The sequence below is a fragment of the Anas acuta genome, chromosome 11 (assembly GCF_963932015.1).
Source record: "Anas acuta chromosome 11, bAnaAcu1.1, whole genome shotgun sequence".
Taxonomy (NCBI): Eukaryota; Metazoa; Chordata; class Aves; order Anseriformes; family Anatidae; genus Anas; species Anas acuta.
The window spans coordinates 20,442,722-20,460,397 of NC_088989.1; the positions used below are offsets into that span (position 1 = coordinate 20,442,722).

The 17,676-nt window shown below is 34.6% G+C and overlaps 1 protein-coding gene across 10 annotated transcripts in view; it reads left to right on the forward strand.

The window, feature by feature from the left end:
* CACNA1D (calcium voltage-gated channel subunit alpha1 D) overlaps window positions 1-17,676 on the forward strand; it is a 244,308-nt gene that overhangs the window by 116,039 nt on the left and 110,593 nt on the right. For all 10 annotated transcript variants that reach the window (XM_068694613.1, XM_068694612.1, XM_068694614.1 and 7 more), the window contains exons 4-7: window positions 3,526-3,665; window positions 7,930-8,072; window positions 9,495-9,647; window positions 10,976-11,172. In XM_068694613.1, the coding sequence (XP_068550714.1) occupies window positions 3,526-3,665; window positions 7,930-8,072; window positions 9,495-9,647; window positions 10,976-11,172 (633 nt within the window). The remainder of the gene's footprint in view (window positions 1-3,525; window positions 3,666-7,929; window positions 8,073-9,494; window positions 9,648-10,975; window positions 11,173-17,676) is intronic.

Sequence of the window (17,676 nt, forward strand, 5' to 3'; positions counted from 1 at the left end):
CCAGTATGTATTTCTTCCTTTCATTCTTTCTTTTTGTTTTTAGGACTCTTTATACCTTTTCTAAAACTTCTGAGAATTCTATCTACCCTGCATGAGATTAATAATACCATTGTATGAACTAATTAAAACAAAATGACTAATAATGAAAAATTATCATAATGCCTTGCAAAAGCAAATTTACATCTTTTTTTTTTTTTTCCATGTTAGTCTTTTAAGAACTAGATAAGCACAAAATAGTTAAGAATTTACTCATGAAAATAACTACCAAAAGTAAAATGGATGAGTAAAAGCACGTGCAGGGCTTTCCACTATCGTTAAACTAACAGAACTCTGCAGGAGAATATGCATGGTAAAAATAGAATTGATTTTCATCTCACTATATTTTTATGATATCGTTTTACAGAGATTGAAGCTTAGTTTCAGGGAAATACAATTTCAGATAGAAATAGCATAAACTGTAAGAACCCATTCCTATGATTCCCACCTAAAAGCAGTCAGTTTGTTTTGTTAAAGATGGAGTTTGCAGGATCAGCTCATTGGTTGGGAAATAACTGTTAAATGAAAGTTTTCAATTCTCTTTAAAACAAACAAACAAACATCAACAAACTGAAATGAGTAGAGTCTTCCAATTCACATTGTTGAAGACAACAAAAGAGAAGAGAGAAGTAGCTTTTCTACCTTCTGGTAACAGATCTTGTGGAGGAGTCACAAGGGACTTGTCTGTGGCTGGTTAATTTCCTATCCAGAGCTCTGGCTTGCTTTGGAGTAGCCGTACTAATGCCTGTTTCCTTTTAGTGCCAACTGATACGGGTCTTCAGTGGGCCAGAAACCAGGGCTTATCTTGGTCACACGCCGTAGCTGTTTTTCTTTCATATTCCAGCATACTTTAAAAGAAAATAGCATAAGAAGGAGGAGTAGGATACTGTTCTGTTGATTCTAGAACAGATAGAACTTAAAAAATAGTAGGATGAAAATAATATTCAATAATCATCTTTGGGGTCTACAGGCTAGAGGAAGATTTGAAAAATTGGAAGATAGGTGATGAACATGCTAAAAATGTGTATTCCACATGCCATATTTATCCATAACAAAAATGGTTCTTACTGGTGCTAAAATGTGATTTCCTTTTGTCTTGGCTGCTCTAAAATGCTTGTTTTCATAGTATTAACATTTCCCACCTCACTTGGAAGGTACACCTTCATAGTAATTACACTGAAATTGCAATAGCGTTTTTCTCCCTGATCTGTTAACCGGAAATTGTAAGCTAGTGACAGTAAGACTTTGGGTTTAAAAAATGAGCTTGCCATGTATCACATATTGCTTGAACAGAATGTTTGCAATGCTGGTTAAGAACTAGGAAACAGTCCTGCTTCCACAGAAGGGAAATAAGATGTGCAGGAAGATGAGTGCTAAGTGGATAGGATAGAGTTGTTAGATGTGAACTGTAATTCAAATGAACTGCTAGGGTACATGACTATTAAGCAAGTTTCACTGGGACTTGGACTGGTTCCTAGCCCAAATAACTGTAGAGCATTAAGATGTTCCAGGAAGGGGAGCAGTGAAGGGCAAAGATGGTTATTAGGGTGGAATCTGGTATGTTCATGGGCAGTATTAAATTGCATATTTCCTTATAATAACGATAGACTGGTTGTGATGGCCCAGAAGGGTTGGTTCAGTCCTGCATTCCTTTCATGGTAAGAAGCTGGTGAAATTTGCATATATGAAGCTTCCTCACTTTTGTTTCATGTTGGTTTTTACTACTATGACTACTGATATGTATTCTGCCTATAGCAAATGCCAACCTAATATTTTTGTCTTCCTTATGTTGTCTTACATTATTTATCTTTCTATACCCGAGTTACAGACTTGTATGCAGGCAGATAGAAATAGCTGTTATTGTGGTATGTATACATGGTAGGGCTTGGTTGAATTTCAGCGTTTTTGCAGTATGGTTCTCAGAAATGCTGATAATTCATATTATTGTACCATAGAAGGCACCTTGAGGAGAAACTGCTTTGGGTGAAGATCTATAATGTTTATAAGCAGTATTTGGAGGGAAAATGCAGACATATGTGATTGAGATGAGCAGATCTTAGCTTCACATTAGGGAAACCCTTACCTCTCATAGTGATTCCATGTTGCCACTTGCTAGAAGTGGACTGGATTATGTGATTTATGGATAAGCTTCTACCATTTATTAATTCACTAATGTCAGATTTATAAAAGGATATATCATGTCCTGTACATAACCAACACTAAATGCCCTTTTCATGAGGAAAAGAAATCTGGCCCCTTGAATTCAGACTTGCACATGAGTTTATAAAAACCTTCCTTTTAAATTGTGAATGGACCGTGTTGGTTCTTTATTTGATTGTGTGTGAAAGTGTCAGGATGTATAACAAATAGCAAATACATAATTTTGTGTGTAATGTCTTTGCTGCATAGATGTTTGCAGTCCTTACTGAGCAATTACGGTCCATGTAATTAATGCTGTGTGTGGTAATAGTGAGCAATAGGCATGAGTGCTTGAACAAATAAAATAAAATAAAATAATTCTGTCTTGTATTCTTAGCTCTAATATTTACATAAGAACAGGTAACAAAACAAATATTATACAAAGCAATGAAGTGATGAAAGTAAAAAGAAAAAAATGTGTTAATTGACCTGTTTTGATAGCAGTGATTTTTACAGTTTATCCAAATCAAATATGCTATTACTCTAGAAAGAAAAAGCCACAAAAATATTATCCAACTAGCTCTGAAAAGAGATTCAACGTATATGTTGGTTTAAAATATGATTTTTGGTAAAAATGAAGATGCTAATAATATTGTAAAAAAGTATTGAAGCAAATGTGAAGTTGGAATGTCAATGATACAAGGTGGTGATATATTAAACTAAAATTTCTTCAACCATATTTGGATGATTTAAAGCAATAGTAGTGATGTGGAAGGAAGAATAAGTCAATATAAACTTCCATGTAAAAAAGAAAAAGATGTAAGACAGTATAATTAAATTAAGATCCTGCTAGATAGATTACAATAATTTTTTGAAGTTCCATAGTACATAATGACACTGTCTCAAACTCCCTTATTAGGTGGAACTCTGTCCTAATTAAATAAAGGCTGATGTGAAGAATAGTGAAAGTATACTTCTGCGTACCTTTTAAGGATGTTTCCAGGACCCTATTCTACAGAATTTTCTGGTTTTAATGAATATAAAGAATACTATTGATTGGGTGGGACTATTTACATAAGCAAAGGCTCAGAGTGCTTCCATGTTTGCAGAACTGGAGTCTTTTTCTCTCGTGGAATGTGAAAACAGGAAATATCCCATGCAATTATATGATTATAACCTTGTCAGTGCAGCTATCATTAAATTCTGTGCAATTAAACCCACAAATAAACTGCCATGAAGAACTATATCTCCATAGTCCTGATCAATACAATTTACCCTCTTACTGCAAATTGTAACTAGTAAAAGAGTTGCTAAATTACATTGTCTTTCATTGTACTTTGTCTTTTACAGGAAAAAGTAGAATATGCCTTCCTGATAATTTTTACAGTTGAAACATTTTTGAAGATTATAGCATATGGATTATTATTACACCCCAATGCGTATGTTAGAAATGGATGGAATTTATTGGATTTTGTAATAGTGGTAGTAGGGTAAGTAACTTATACTTTGTTATAAAAAAGCTTTAAAATCTTCTTTACAGTAAATTATATATAGGTTTGTTTGGCTGTGTATAAGGGCCTGAGATTGACATTTATTCTTTAAAACTATCAACTGATAGGAGTGAAGAATTCAAAACAAAGTTGTAAAAGTTTTCAGTGCTGTATTTGGCTGTAGGCTGTATTGCACCATCACTTTTATAGTAAACATATCCATGGAATTTTGAGTTCTGTCAAACAGTTTGACCAGATGTTGTCAACCTTAGTTGTCCTGCAGAATCTTTTACATCTGATTTTTCCTAGGTAAACTCCTGGTGTCTTTCAATATGATAGAGGTTTATTCATTTAGGTCCATACACTGTTAAGTCATTTATTCATTTATACCTACACTGAGGTTACATGGAGTTCATTTATTCACCAAAGACCTCTGGGAGAACCCCATGTTCTGAAATGAATGAGCGGTGAGGGGAGTCGGAGTAACTGAGTGCTTCATCGAACTTCCTGGAATATGAGGAAAATTGGATGCTTCAGTACTTTGGTGTGCTGGACATTAGGCCCCAGATGTATATGAGACTTGCCTGGGGAAGAATATGCATTAAAAATTCCTTTTTTTTTTTTTTTTTTTTTTTTTTTTTTTTTTTTTCCCCAGTGCCTCTTGTTATATCGAGAAACTCTGAAGAGTTTGTTCCACTCCTCTGATAAGATGCTGCTCAGGCCTTGTTCAGGTTACACAAAAGTGGGGAGTGGAATGTCCCACATTCACATTATGCACCAGCTTAGGATATAGGAAGCACTGGGGGTGTTTTGTGTCAACAGTTGCGCTAGTTCATTAGAAGAGCCTACCTTCAGCTATCTAGGGAATTAATCTTGAGGCATATATTGTAATTATCTAAATATGACAGGATAATAAGGGAAAATAATAAGGATAAAAAGGGAATTTCCGGTATTGTAGGTTTACTAAAAATGTTTATTGAAATGGAGAACATTATCTGTGTATAATTTTGTAGGTTGGGGCTGGCTAGCAAAGATGACCTTGGCATGCAATATGCCATTCTAACTTCATTTTAAGTTCAGACTGCATCAAGGCTTGCCTGTAATTGAAAAGGCTCAAGAGTTCATGAGCATACTGTTCTTATTCATGCCATTACATTAAGTAAATTGATGCTAAGTAAAGAAATATGTGGTAAAGCGCTATTAAATTTGGGGAAGTATTATGAATGTGTGAATGATTTATAACTATTTGTTTCTGAGATAGTAAAAAAAAAAAATGTTGAGAAAATTGTATTTGGGCCAGCTGCTTGGCATTGAGGCAGTTTTGGTTAAGGACTAGAATTTGTATATAAATAGATTCTTCATCAGGCTAGGTCATTGTCAACAGATTGGCCTCTGCGCCTGAAGGGGAAGCTTGGGCAGGTGTGGAGACTATCACAGACAAAAACTTAATTCTCTTGCCAGGCGTCACTTGAATAGACCTCTTCTCTTTTGTCAAGTGACCACAGAGCTACAGTAACCCTGGAGCAGTCTAATTAACATGACCTCTATCTTTGGCTCTGTCCTAAATACATGATAACTGAAAAATTTTCCATTAACTCATAAAATATTCAGTGTTGAAGGCTAAATCTAGTTAGGTCAAATACACTGAACCCAGGGAAAATAAAAGAAGCAAAAAGGACTACATCTTACCAAGTGCCTAAAATATCCTACTAAGATTTAAATTATAGCTCAAAACGCAAAACCTTTGCAGTATAAATTACTATGTACACTGCCATCAGTCTACCTGGAAGACAAGATGAACCCTTCATAACATGTCAGGCACTGACAAAACAGTTTTAAGACAATTAGTTAAAAACCAAACAGAAAACAAAACAAAACAAACAAACAAAAAGATAAAATAAACCCCCCAAAACAAGCATGAATCCATTTATCTAACAGATACTTAAAATAAAAGCCTAGTGAGAAGTTGGTATTCATATATAATCCAAGATGGATATGGAATCACTTCTGGATGTGATTCTATTTGACTAGTTTCATCATGCAATTTCATTAGGTATTTTAATAGCTTTGAAAGAGTTGCTGTTATGTCCTATATTCAACATATAAGATGAAACATGCTTCGTGTTCTTTTTCAGCAGAAACTGAAGCAGTCGTAATGCATAAATCTTAACAGTACCATAAGAAACCTCTACTGGCAAAGAGAAAGCATGCATACAGGCTTTTTCTCCAACATCAAATTTGGCATCTAAACTTTGATAAACTGTACAGGAGAATAACTGTATTTTTTAAGAGTAATAAAGGAGCTTGTTCCTTTTATACCTTAATGGCTTTAGACAATGGATATAAAATGACAGAGCAGTAGATACAGCTGTGAAAGTCATGATTTCTCCTGTCTTTGTCATTCTCTGAAACCAGTCAGAGTATGAATTACTTTCTGAGCAGTCTACTACTTGCCTGTATTCTTTGCAGCATAATTTCAATGGATTTAAGTGAAAGAATAAGGGCCTAGTAGAAAGCTTTCATGGTGCTTTTGTTGTCCATTTACCCCTTAAATCTTCTGAATGATATAAGGACTGACAGGCTGAAAACAGCTTCTCTTAATTTGGGAGTTGATTCAGAAGTCTGTTGAACCAGGTCACCTTTGGAGCATGAACAGCCACTCTGCAGTCATTGATATGGCTCATTTTCTTAGAAGTGTTCTGTTAAATTATGGGGCTGAATTAGGACCTGAAATATTAATCTTCTGGATTTCTCTAGGTGTTAAAATAGATAGGTTGCTGAAATGGTGCTCACTGTAAGAGCTGTATGACTCTCTTTGTATGGGTTTCATTTGGGAAGAGAATAAGCAGAGTAGAGGTGGGAATGAACCTATACAGGTCAGTTGCTTACTGGAAGAGGAGGAAGTCCTCATTTCTCTGCTTTGATATTGTGGTTTGACCTGGCAGGCTACTAACCATCCCACAGCTGTTCATTCACCCTCTGACCACCAGTGGGATGGGGGAGAGATTTGAGGGAAAAAAAAAAAGTAAAAATCTTGTGGGTTGAGATAAAGACAGTTTCGTAGGACAGAAAAGAAAGAGAAATGATAATAATCATAGTAATAATAATAATTTGTACAAAGCAGGTGATGCACAATGCAATTGCTCACCACCTGCTGACTGATGGCCAGCCTGTCCCTGAGAAGCGATTCCCTCCCCACCCCCTCCCTGCCCCAGTTGAATAATTCTCATCCTAAATCTAAAACTGAGCACCATACCAGCTACTGTGAGGAAAATTAACTCTATCCTAGCTGAAACCAGGACATTTGGTCAAGTTATTAAATATTACATGTTTTCTAGCAACTATCCAGCATAACAGCATTGTGAACTTTTCCTGATAAAGCCAAAAACCTACATGTTTCAGGAGTCCTTTTTGAATGTGAAAGAAATTTCAGGATTACAAGACTATTGCCTTGAAAATCCATTTAGGAGAAGTGTGGTTTTGCAAGTACTGGACTATAGACCCTGCAAAGTATTGTTATGGCTTGCCTGGTCCATACTTGCAGTCTAGAAAACTATGCATCTGAAATGCAGGTGCAAACTAAAATAAGCCTAAGATTACTTTGCACTTCAAACAGTTGCATCGGTTTGAATTTTTGCTGGAAATGGGAAGGAAAACTGTTCTAATGAATGACTAGCTCATTTCTGCTGTGGAGAAATACAATATAATAAATGACTCATCTGGGAATATTTTTATACTCAAAGTTATTATGAGTAAGAAACAAATCATTTTGGTGTTATTAAATGTTAGACTCATTTTCAATATTTTTTGTAATTGTTTTTTAATATATGCAGCTTTTGCTGACTGTATTTAGAATATTGAACTGCAGTGTCACTTGGAGTTCATATATTCCACCAAAATTAAAACAGATGGTTTCTTGTGATTATCTATTTCATCTTCTAAAGAGAAGAGTACTTTTCCAAACCTTACAGCTATAAAATGTTAGAACAAAGAGAAATGGCAAAGTAGCTTCATTTATTTAAAAATAACAGAGGGTGTATACAAGCAGATTGCTAATGTATTGGATACTGTCATCATTATCTCAAGGGATTAGAAACTTTTGCACTTCATAACTCTTCCTGTCATGATTTAATGCATAAATATACCTCTCATTTTGACAGTTGAACGGCTTTTCAGAATTATCGGCAGTTCAAGTAATTTCCTAATGCCTTTGATTGCATGGTAAATGGATGGTGATGACCTAACCTTTCATCTCATTTTCTAGATTATTTAGTGTAATATTGGAACAATTAACCAAAGAAACAGAAGGTGGCAGCCACTCAGGTGGCAAACCTGGTGGTTTTGATGTCAAAGCCCTAAGAGCCTTTCGTGTATTGCGACCTCTCCGGCTTGTATCAGGAGTGCCCAGTAAGCACTTTTCTGTTTAATTCCATTGGAATGAGTGTTGTAACTGATCTGATTATTTAACTTTCATGTTCCAGACACTAACATAAATAAGATAATATTAAGTTGATTTTTGTTGTCTGGTTATATGTATAGAGTTAGATTCAAGATGGATGATACACTATTTCAGTTTGAACAAAGGATTGTGAATTCATTCAGTGTGTGATCTTCTTACACAGATCAATAAGCAGACGGGGAATACACTTCCCTTTTAGAAGCTTTATATAAAAATGAATTACATGTTTAAATGCAAATACACTAGGAAATATATATATATATATATATATAATTCCAAAGTCCTACACATCTGAAAATGTAGGTGGTCCTAAAATAGTTTATAAATTGGTAAGTGTATGCCAAAGCACATTACACATTTCATACTTCCTGCCCCCTCCAATGCACATGAATGCCTTCTGTTTATCTCAATATAACAGATAAATTAGGAAACTTGAAAAGTAGAACAAATTACTTAAAGAAAGCAATTGAATTTTATAACAATTCTTCCTGCTTTCTCTTCATGCATTATTAATTAGTGTAGCTATTTGGGCTGAATAAGAGGTTCATGACTTACAACTCAACTCTTCCCAGTACATTCAAATGAAGAAACCTAACGCTGTGTTTATTATTATCTCATACTCTGTTACATGTAAATGATTGTGATGGTATATTTTTGGCAAAAGAGCTTTACTGAAGAAAGAAGCAGTCTTATGAGATGCCAGAAAGGAAGTATTTTGAAATTAAAATGAGCCATATTTTATTCTTACCAGTACTGTAGCAACCTCAGTAGTCTGGCATTTACTCTTTTACAAGAACAAAATCTGGCTAAATTAAGGAGAAAACACAAAAAAATGAAATAGTTCTGAAAGTGATGCAAGGGATGAATAACTAAAAAGTAAGATTCTTCAAAGTGAAAATATGTTTTCCCAGATAGCTATATGTTATCTCTCCGGATCAAAAATACAGTTCTGCAACTGCCTGTGTACAATTTCTCTGGACTTGTCACAAAGTTGTGGTTGTAGCACAGGACTTTTAAAAGGTCATATAAAATAAAGCCACATGCTGACTACATGCCTTTTCTTTCAGAAAAAAAAAAAAAAAGTGGAGCAAACAAAAAAAAATCACGTAAATTATTGAATATCAAGCATTGGCTTCAGTGATATAACCTTTGTTAACAGAATAAATAATTAGGCTTTGACACAAAACTTTAGATTCTTATGGAGTAAATTATGTTGCAGTAATGTTTTGTAGTTCTGAGCAGAAGATTTTTTTTTAAACTGATGGTCTGCATGCCTGTATCATTAATTTCTAATAATGTATAATTATAGAAGTTTTGGTAAGGCAAGGCATAGAAATCTGGTTCATATCTTGTATCTTCTTTTCTTTTAGGTTTACAAGTTGTCCTGAACTCCATTATAAAAGCCATGGTTCCCCTGCTCCATATTGCCCTTTTGGTATTGTTTGTAATCATAATCTATGCTATTATAGGATTGGAACTTTTTATTGGAAAAATGCACAAATCTTGTTTTCTTATTGATTCAGGTAAGTCATGAAACTGCTGACTAAAATAAGGGATCAGTTCTGTTCTCTTTCAAGTCTGTGGGATTTCAGTTTGAAATAGAATGGGCCAAAGCACTAAAACTGTTTCAACCCTGATTTTTAGTGATCAATAATTTTAGGAAAAGTTCCTTAAATTTAGAAAACAACAGCAGCAACAACAACAAATAAACCACCAACAAAACAAACAAACAAAAAACAAACCTAACACTACCTCCACCACCAATATGCAAAACAGTTAGAGACAAGAACATGTTCTGAATAGTATTTCGTGTCTGAAATGTCTAACTGAAATGTCATTATTGAAAATAGTAAGGGTGACTATCCACAAGGGACAACTTAATAGTATTCTGAGCCTTTGATTACTAAAAGCTATCTAGTCCCAGGGAAGAGGTACCCTCTTGAGATGACAATCTGGCAGTGTCTCTCCTTCAGAATTTTGTGTGGTGTGACAAGAAGCACAGTTCTAAGAATAATAATAAAAGAAAATAGTGTTCCTCCACTCCTGTAGATTGAAATGATGCAATGAAAGTGTTTCTTAGAGTTTTAAAGGACTGACCTGGGACTGACCTGGTGGACAGTAGATTAACCATGAGTCGGCAATGTGCACTTGTGGCCAAGAAGGCCAATGGTATCCTGGGCTGCATTAGAAAGAGTGTTGCCAACAGGTTGAGGGTATCTCCTTCTCTGGAAATATTCAAAACCTGCATGAATGGGATCCTGTGCAGTGTGCTCTGGGTGACACTGCTTGGCAGGGGGTTGGACCAGATGATCATCAGAGGTCACTTTCATCCTCAACCATTCTGTGATTCTGTGATCATCATGAGGGACAGATGCATCTGATGGCTAACGGTATGTTTTGTTACCTAAGCAATGAAGTAAACTATATGTAGAAATTAGTCCAGGATGTGTCCTTGGTGGTACATGTGTTAGTAGGAAGGGAAGAAAGAGTAAAGATGATGGAAAAAAAACATCACTATGGTGAGATTCAAAAAAGATTCAGTGCATTCGTGCAACTGTAAATATGAACATGCATTATTTTTTTCCCATTGCTAAATGGCTTGAGCTATGTTATGTGTTCAGTTTTTATTAAACTATTTTAAGAGCCCAGATGTGAGAACAACTAACAGCTCTAAAGTTTCCATGGGCTCACTTTCTCAACATTTGATATCTGCATTTACCATCTAACAGGATTGATATTGCTTCACATAGAATTAATTCAAAAAACTTTGAGAACTTCTGATTTTAACCTTAGCTTCTGAAATATCTTTTTTTTTTTTTTTTTTTTTTTTTGGGGGGGGGTCAATTTTCAGATATACTAGTTGAAGAAGATCCAGCACCTTGTGCATTCTCAGGGAATGGACGTCAGTGTGTCATGAATGGCACTGAATGTAAGGGTGGATGGGTTGGACCAAATGGAGGCATAACAAACTTTGATAATTTTGCATTTGCAATGTTGACTGTATTCCAGTGTATAACCATGGAAGGATGGACTGATGTATTATACTGGGTAAGTAGCTTCATAAATAATTGAATTTTGCCTACCTTTAAGCAAAATTCAATGCTCAAATGAGAAATAAGCTGTTTTACAATACCACAAGCAAGAAATTTTGGAGAGTTTTACAGGAGAGGAGCTTAGCTGCATACTTCTTAAAGTCACAGAACCATGTTGGATTCCTCAGTCTAAGAAGACATTTTAGAAATGAATTTATTCATTGCTTGTTTGATTGTTTTTCCTATTCCATTTGTATAAATGTAATATCCCAATTATGTCCTTTGGACTAACATTTTTTCATGCAAGCCTGCAGTTTTTAAGCATGTCTTTTCTGATTAAGCTTAAGAGCTCTCTTTTTGCAGTATTTCTGCAAAGTATTTTGCAATATTAACATAAATTAGACCAAAACAAGCTCTCAGCTGTCATTGCTTGCCTTGGGGACTGCAAACCATTTGATAAACATTCAAAAACAACAAATCACAAGAATTGTGAGCCTGACATTGTCTCCATGGAAGCAGCAAAAGGTATTCAAAATCATAGCTTTGTAAAGTCCCACCTTTAAATGCTACTCTAACATTAAATATGGAAGCCCTGCAATCTTAGAACATAAATAGGCATCTGGACACAGACTAGAAAATGAGATACTCTTTTTCCAAATTTCATAGATGAGAATGGAGAAAAAAAAAACAAAACATTTTTAAAATGAATAGGGTCAGGTAGTGTTTCTCTGCCTCAACCCTATTACAATCAAAGAACATTATGTTCCTATGTGAATATGTAAGCATCTACATATTTGGCATGAATGACTTGTGCAAGGTCATTCAAAAGTCTGACAGAACCTGCCTACCATAGGTGCTGAAAATCATTGAGAGTTTTCTGTAGTTCTTGGTACTCAGCAGTAAGTCTTTGCAGCAATTAGGACCTTATGGCAACTTTAACAGTTTGAATATCGGAAATTTTCATGAATGAAGAAAACTGAGTGCTAGTAAGGATCATTATTAGGAAGCTGTTGAAAACAGACAAGCTATCTCAAGACGTATATTTTTGGAACTTTATTCTGTGTTATTTTGTTCACAGCAGCCCTAAAATTTGGATTGCCCTAAAATTTGGCCAAAAGGGGATTATTTACTAATAGAGAATCTTCTGTGGAGTATTGGATGCAATTAAGGATAAAGCATTACTCAGTGAATGAAAACTTTGTGGTCATTTGTTGCAAATCAAGGTGAAATATATTGTTGCAAAGAACACCTGTGTGTGTTGTCTCAGATGACAATTTGTGATACAAGAATCTATAATAGAAAGATGTTTTTAAGATGTTGTCACTGTTAAAAATAATTAAGATGGTAAGATGGCATTCTTTTTGGACTGCAAGGCAAACAAGTTGACAAAATAGGAATCTATGCTTTCACTATCAGTTGTCAGGGATATAAAGTTGGCTATAAACGTGCAAGCCTTCAGTAGTAAAGAGCCTAACAATAATGCAGAACTATACATGGGCTAATTTATTGTTTCTCATGGTGTAGATTTGTGCTTTTTGGGTTTTGCTCTCCAACTCTTAATTTTCTGAGAGACTGTGTCAGTGTAGAGTTAGTATGTGCTTTATATGATTTGTGTTCATGATGATGATAGTTATTTTTATCCCTCCTGAGAGAAAAGGGAAGGTTTGCTATGATTTTCTATTAAAAAAATAGACATTTACCATTATTCAAAGCGAAAGTATGCTTGCATTTTGGTACTTGATAATTACACTGTCATCATTTTTTTCAAAGAAAATTAGCAATAAAAGGAATGGAGTTGACTGTATTTGGACTATGATTGTTAAGAAAAAAAAAAAAAAAAAAAAAGATATAGAAAAGAATTTAAGCTGAGTGGCCTATTAAATTTTCCCCTGAGAATTAATGAGCTAATTGATCAGATGTATCCTAAGATTTTTTTTTTAAGTCTCCATTGACAGCACAAAAACCCTATAACACGAAAATAGGATGCTGTGAAGGTTGTCATGGTCAGACAATTTCAAAATCAAAGCATAAGAAAAATTGAAATTCAAAAAAAATGAAAACTGCACGTTATTTTTTTTGTTTCTTCATAATGACTTCCCAAAGCCAAAGTTATTTACACGAATCATAAATCTCAGTTTTAATTTTATTACAAATGATACTGGGGTTGTTAGCAAGAGAAGCAAAGAAACGTTTGATCTAGTGGAATACAATCAAAGCCAGATATTCAGATGGCTTTGGAATCTGTCTTAACTGTTGTTTTATATAATTAAATTATAGATCTAGGTTCTTTCTATCTGTATATTAATGAATTGTGCAATGTCAAGCTGAAATTATTTGTTGCAGACAGAAGAAATGACCATTTACATGTTTTACTCTTACCACTTGATTAGCCTGATTTAGCTGTTATTAGCTAAAAATTCAAAAATATTTTGTTTTAATCACAAAATGAAAACAAGATTACACGAGGTTGTGCTAAAAATGTCCAAACAGTTTAAGGAAAGCACTACTGATACAAGTGTACATGTTTAAGAGATTAGTTTTTGCTTAGAAATCTATTGATAAGAGCCAGACTGAATGAGTTTTATACAAAACATAAACACAATAAAATAAAATAAAATAAAATAAAATAAAATAAAATAAAATAAAATAAAATAAAATAAAAACGCAAATATTAGAAACTGCACAAAATTCTGATTTCCACTTGTTCACTGTGTGAACTGTAAACTTAAATATGTAGGGTTATCTTGCTAGCATGTGTAAGCTGAGTGGGTGAAATATGTGCAGTATTTTGCATCATGTTATGTGGCATTCTGTTAGCAAAAATGACAGCTGAAAATGACAGCTTCCTGTAACACTCACTAGCACAGCTCGTTATCACCTGGTTAACAACAGTAAACTCTGCTTAAAAATTCCATTGCAACGATAGTGATTTTCCTCTTACGCATATTTATTATAAAATGAGGGTTTGATCCTGCTACTGCTAGGCATTCTTCCCATCGGGGTGAGTCACCTGGACATCCTGCTGCTCACCAGTTTTCCATCTGACTATTATTTTTACAGTTTTTTGGCCACTTAGTTTTCTCTAGCTTATGTGTGACCCACTGGCTGGCATCTATTACCTACTTCATCCACTAAAACCGTGACTCCTTAGCACCAAATGCTAGCCTGAACTATAAAGGTTAAGGGGTAGTGTCCTTTTTTATACCAGCCACTGCAGCATGTTTTCCCAAATTATGTAATGTGTTTGTGGCTGCACATCTGTACATCTTCTCCATTTGCTCTCCAGCTCAAGTTAAGGCTTACTCTATTAGATTTGGATCCCTGTGCAGTCCTTGTTATTGGCAAAGTGGCAGCTTCTGTCTGCACAAGGTTTTAATGCCCTGGCTCACGTTCTAAAGCTGAGAGCACAGTATTCTTTGCCCCAGCTTCAATTTATGTCAGTAAGCATTCAAGAATTACAAAATCCAAGTCTGCATTTGCCTAACTGGCTCAAGACTTTTTTTGCATGTCTTTGGAGCATCCAGATTTTTAGTCTATTAATGGAAAACATGTATTTTGAAAATCGCTTTTTTGTTTTTAACTCTTTCACTTGATTTTTAGGAATACACATAATGAGCAGTGATACTTGCCAGTACAATCCTCAATTTTCCTGTCAATACCAAAATTGTCACGTTTAATAAAGTGATCTTTATGTTTTTACCATAGCAAAGTTAGGTGAGCTACTGCACTTCAACAATCTACACTGATACTACTGTAAATTGAACTAGAGCAGGGCATGGACTCTATGAAACAAACTACTTTGCATGGTGGGTTGCCAGCACAGGTCATTAGCAACTATTGAACTTTACTAAGTCAACCTTATGGACAGGATTGGAATTGGTAGCTCAAATATTAACACCTCATCAGTGCTCTGGCACATAGCTAGCACCATTCACCACACTGACCTAAAGATTTTTGGGACTGAAGCTTGGATACAGTGTAAACTGAAATTGCTGAATAATGGTACGTATTTTTTTTTTTTTTTTTTTGCATTTTAATACAAGTACTGATATTTTAACAAGGTATTCTCTCACAGTTTCATGTTTAAAATGTACAATTCATTAACTGAATATCTAAGCATTCTAAAATATATCTAAAACTTTGATCAGGTTAAAGGAAAGGGATGCCAGGGTATTTTTTTAACATGCCCTTTACTAACATGTCAATTTTAGAAACTATATCCTTTACTAATGTTTGACAATAACATCAAATAATATTTCATAATTCCTCTGCTTTTATAACAAAAAGAAGTGTGCACTTAATTTCTAAAGGAAGAAACAGGTTTCTAAGTTTTATATTCCGTAACATCCTCCTTGAAGTGTACTGGGACACTTGAAGAAAACCAATTATTTTTGCAATATGGTCTGTTTAGGCTGCACTGCACTTTTGCATATGTCTAGTGGTCTAGTGGTCAGATGTCTACATGGCCATTGCACTAATATAACTGGGAGTAACATATCTTGAGACAGAAAAAAAAAAATCAATATTTCTTTAAATATATTTCCATTACAAAGTACAATCAGGCAATCTTATAATCATGCCACTTTTTATAATGTTCCTAGTTCAAGAATCTTAGAGGATAGCTTACTGAGAGGTATTACAAGAGGATATAACATACTTGAGACCAATTGGTGTACAACCAAAGATTTTTCTGGAACACAACAAAATATCTTGTAAATGTATCTCACAAGAGAATCCCTTGGCTCTGGCACAAAATGTATTATTAGTTCATAAACAAAAAGTCACAGTGTGTTTGAGGTATTATCAAAACTGTCATCAGAGTGCTGAGAAGGAATCTGTTAAAAATAAAATTTTGGCCAACAGTCAAGTAAGCAATGATACTCTAGAGCTTTGAATTGGATAATATAATAAACCATTGGGAAAGAACTACATAGGGTGATTGAAGTCATACTAGTTACATTACCGCTGCAGATATGGAAGGCACATTTTAGCATACAAACAATACTTGGCAGCGACAAATTTCAGCTTAGTATGAGAAGTCAAAGGATGCTTGACAGCTTTTTGTCCTTTGTATGTGAACTGCAAATATTTGGCGGTGTTAAAAACTGTGAGGAATATGCAAGAAAAATCTTTAAAAAACTTTATTTCACCCTTTTATTTGCCTTAAATGTACTAAAGATAGCTTAATGCTGTTTTCCTAGCATCATTCAGCACCACTCACAGGTCATCTAAGGGAGATGCTTCAGTGAAACAAGGCAGTTCATCCCCAAAGACATTGATGTGCTGGCTGCAGAGTGCTCCCGGCATTTGATGACTACATAGCCAGAAATTTAACACATGATATCCAGCTGGAGAGAGAATGGTAGAAATTTTGGATGACAGTATTAATATACTGCACCAATCGTACTTAAGAGCCAAGGATGGCAGGCAGGATTTTTTTGAATTCGTGTGCTAATCACTTGAATCTAATTTCCTGTCAAAATCTAGTTTAACACTTTTTCCCCTTGCCCTGCCCTTTTAGGTAATGATTTGGACTACTTGATCGTGTCATTTAGGTGTAAGAAAGCTCAGAATCAACCAATTTTAGATAGCAAAGAGATGTGGTTTAAATAACGAGTAAGTTAGAAACCTCAGAAAGAAAATGGAATGATCAAATTCAGACCTACAGAGATACCAAGCCAGGGAATATGTGTATTAACAAGTTTGAATTAGCATTAAAAGGGATGATCATATAATTTTTCTCAAATGAACAGCTTATCACAACCTACCTGAGGAGGATTTTAAACTACCTCACATGGAAATATTGTTCCCATGCATTGAACCTGATTTACTTTGACAAGACATCTAGTATCTCAGTCTTAGCTGACTGCTGACCAGTACTGCAGTCAAAACATGGAACTAATTTCTTGTCACACATCATTGCAAATGCTCAAAAGAACATATTTCTTCTCCCCAAACAGTTTAAATTAAACAGAGAGAACTGGATTAGAAGTAGGCTTTACTTTAGGTAGTGCTGAGGACTCCACTGATTGAGGCTACAATTTCCTCAAAAGAATTGCTACCAGAAGCAAAAATCATTTTAAAACAATCCCAGTTCCTAGACTGTCCCAGGATAACGGTTAAGTTGATAAATTCAGATCTACTGTGAGTACTGTTTATTTGTTCATATGTTCACTACATTAACTAAGGTAACAGTTACACATCATTAATCCAAATAATACATGCTATTATGCTTATTATGCTTGCTTTTTTTTTTTTTTTTTTTTTTTTTTTTGCACTCAGCATATAGGAAAATACTAAATACATGCAATTATTTTATCACATTTTATGGATTAAATGTTGCTAGCATAGCAGATTGGAAAATAGGAAAGATATTTAGTACCTCCAAAGTAGACACCACTACCCTGTGCATTTTAATACATTGCAGCTTAAAATTGAAAAATAAATAGTTTTCATCACATTCATTCTTCCATTCAAAAAAAAACAAAACTAAACAAACAAACAAATACATGTTTTTTTA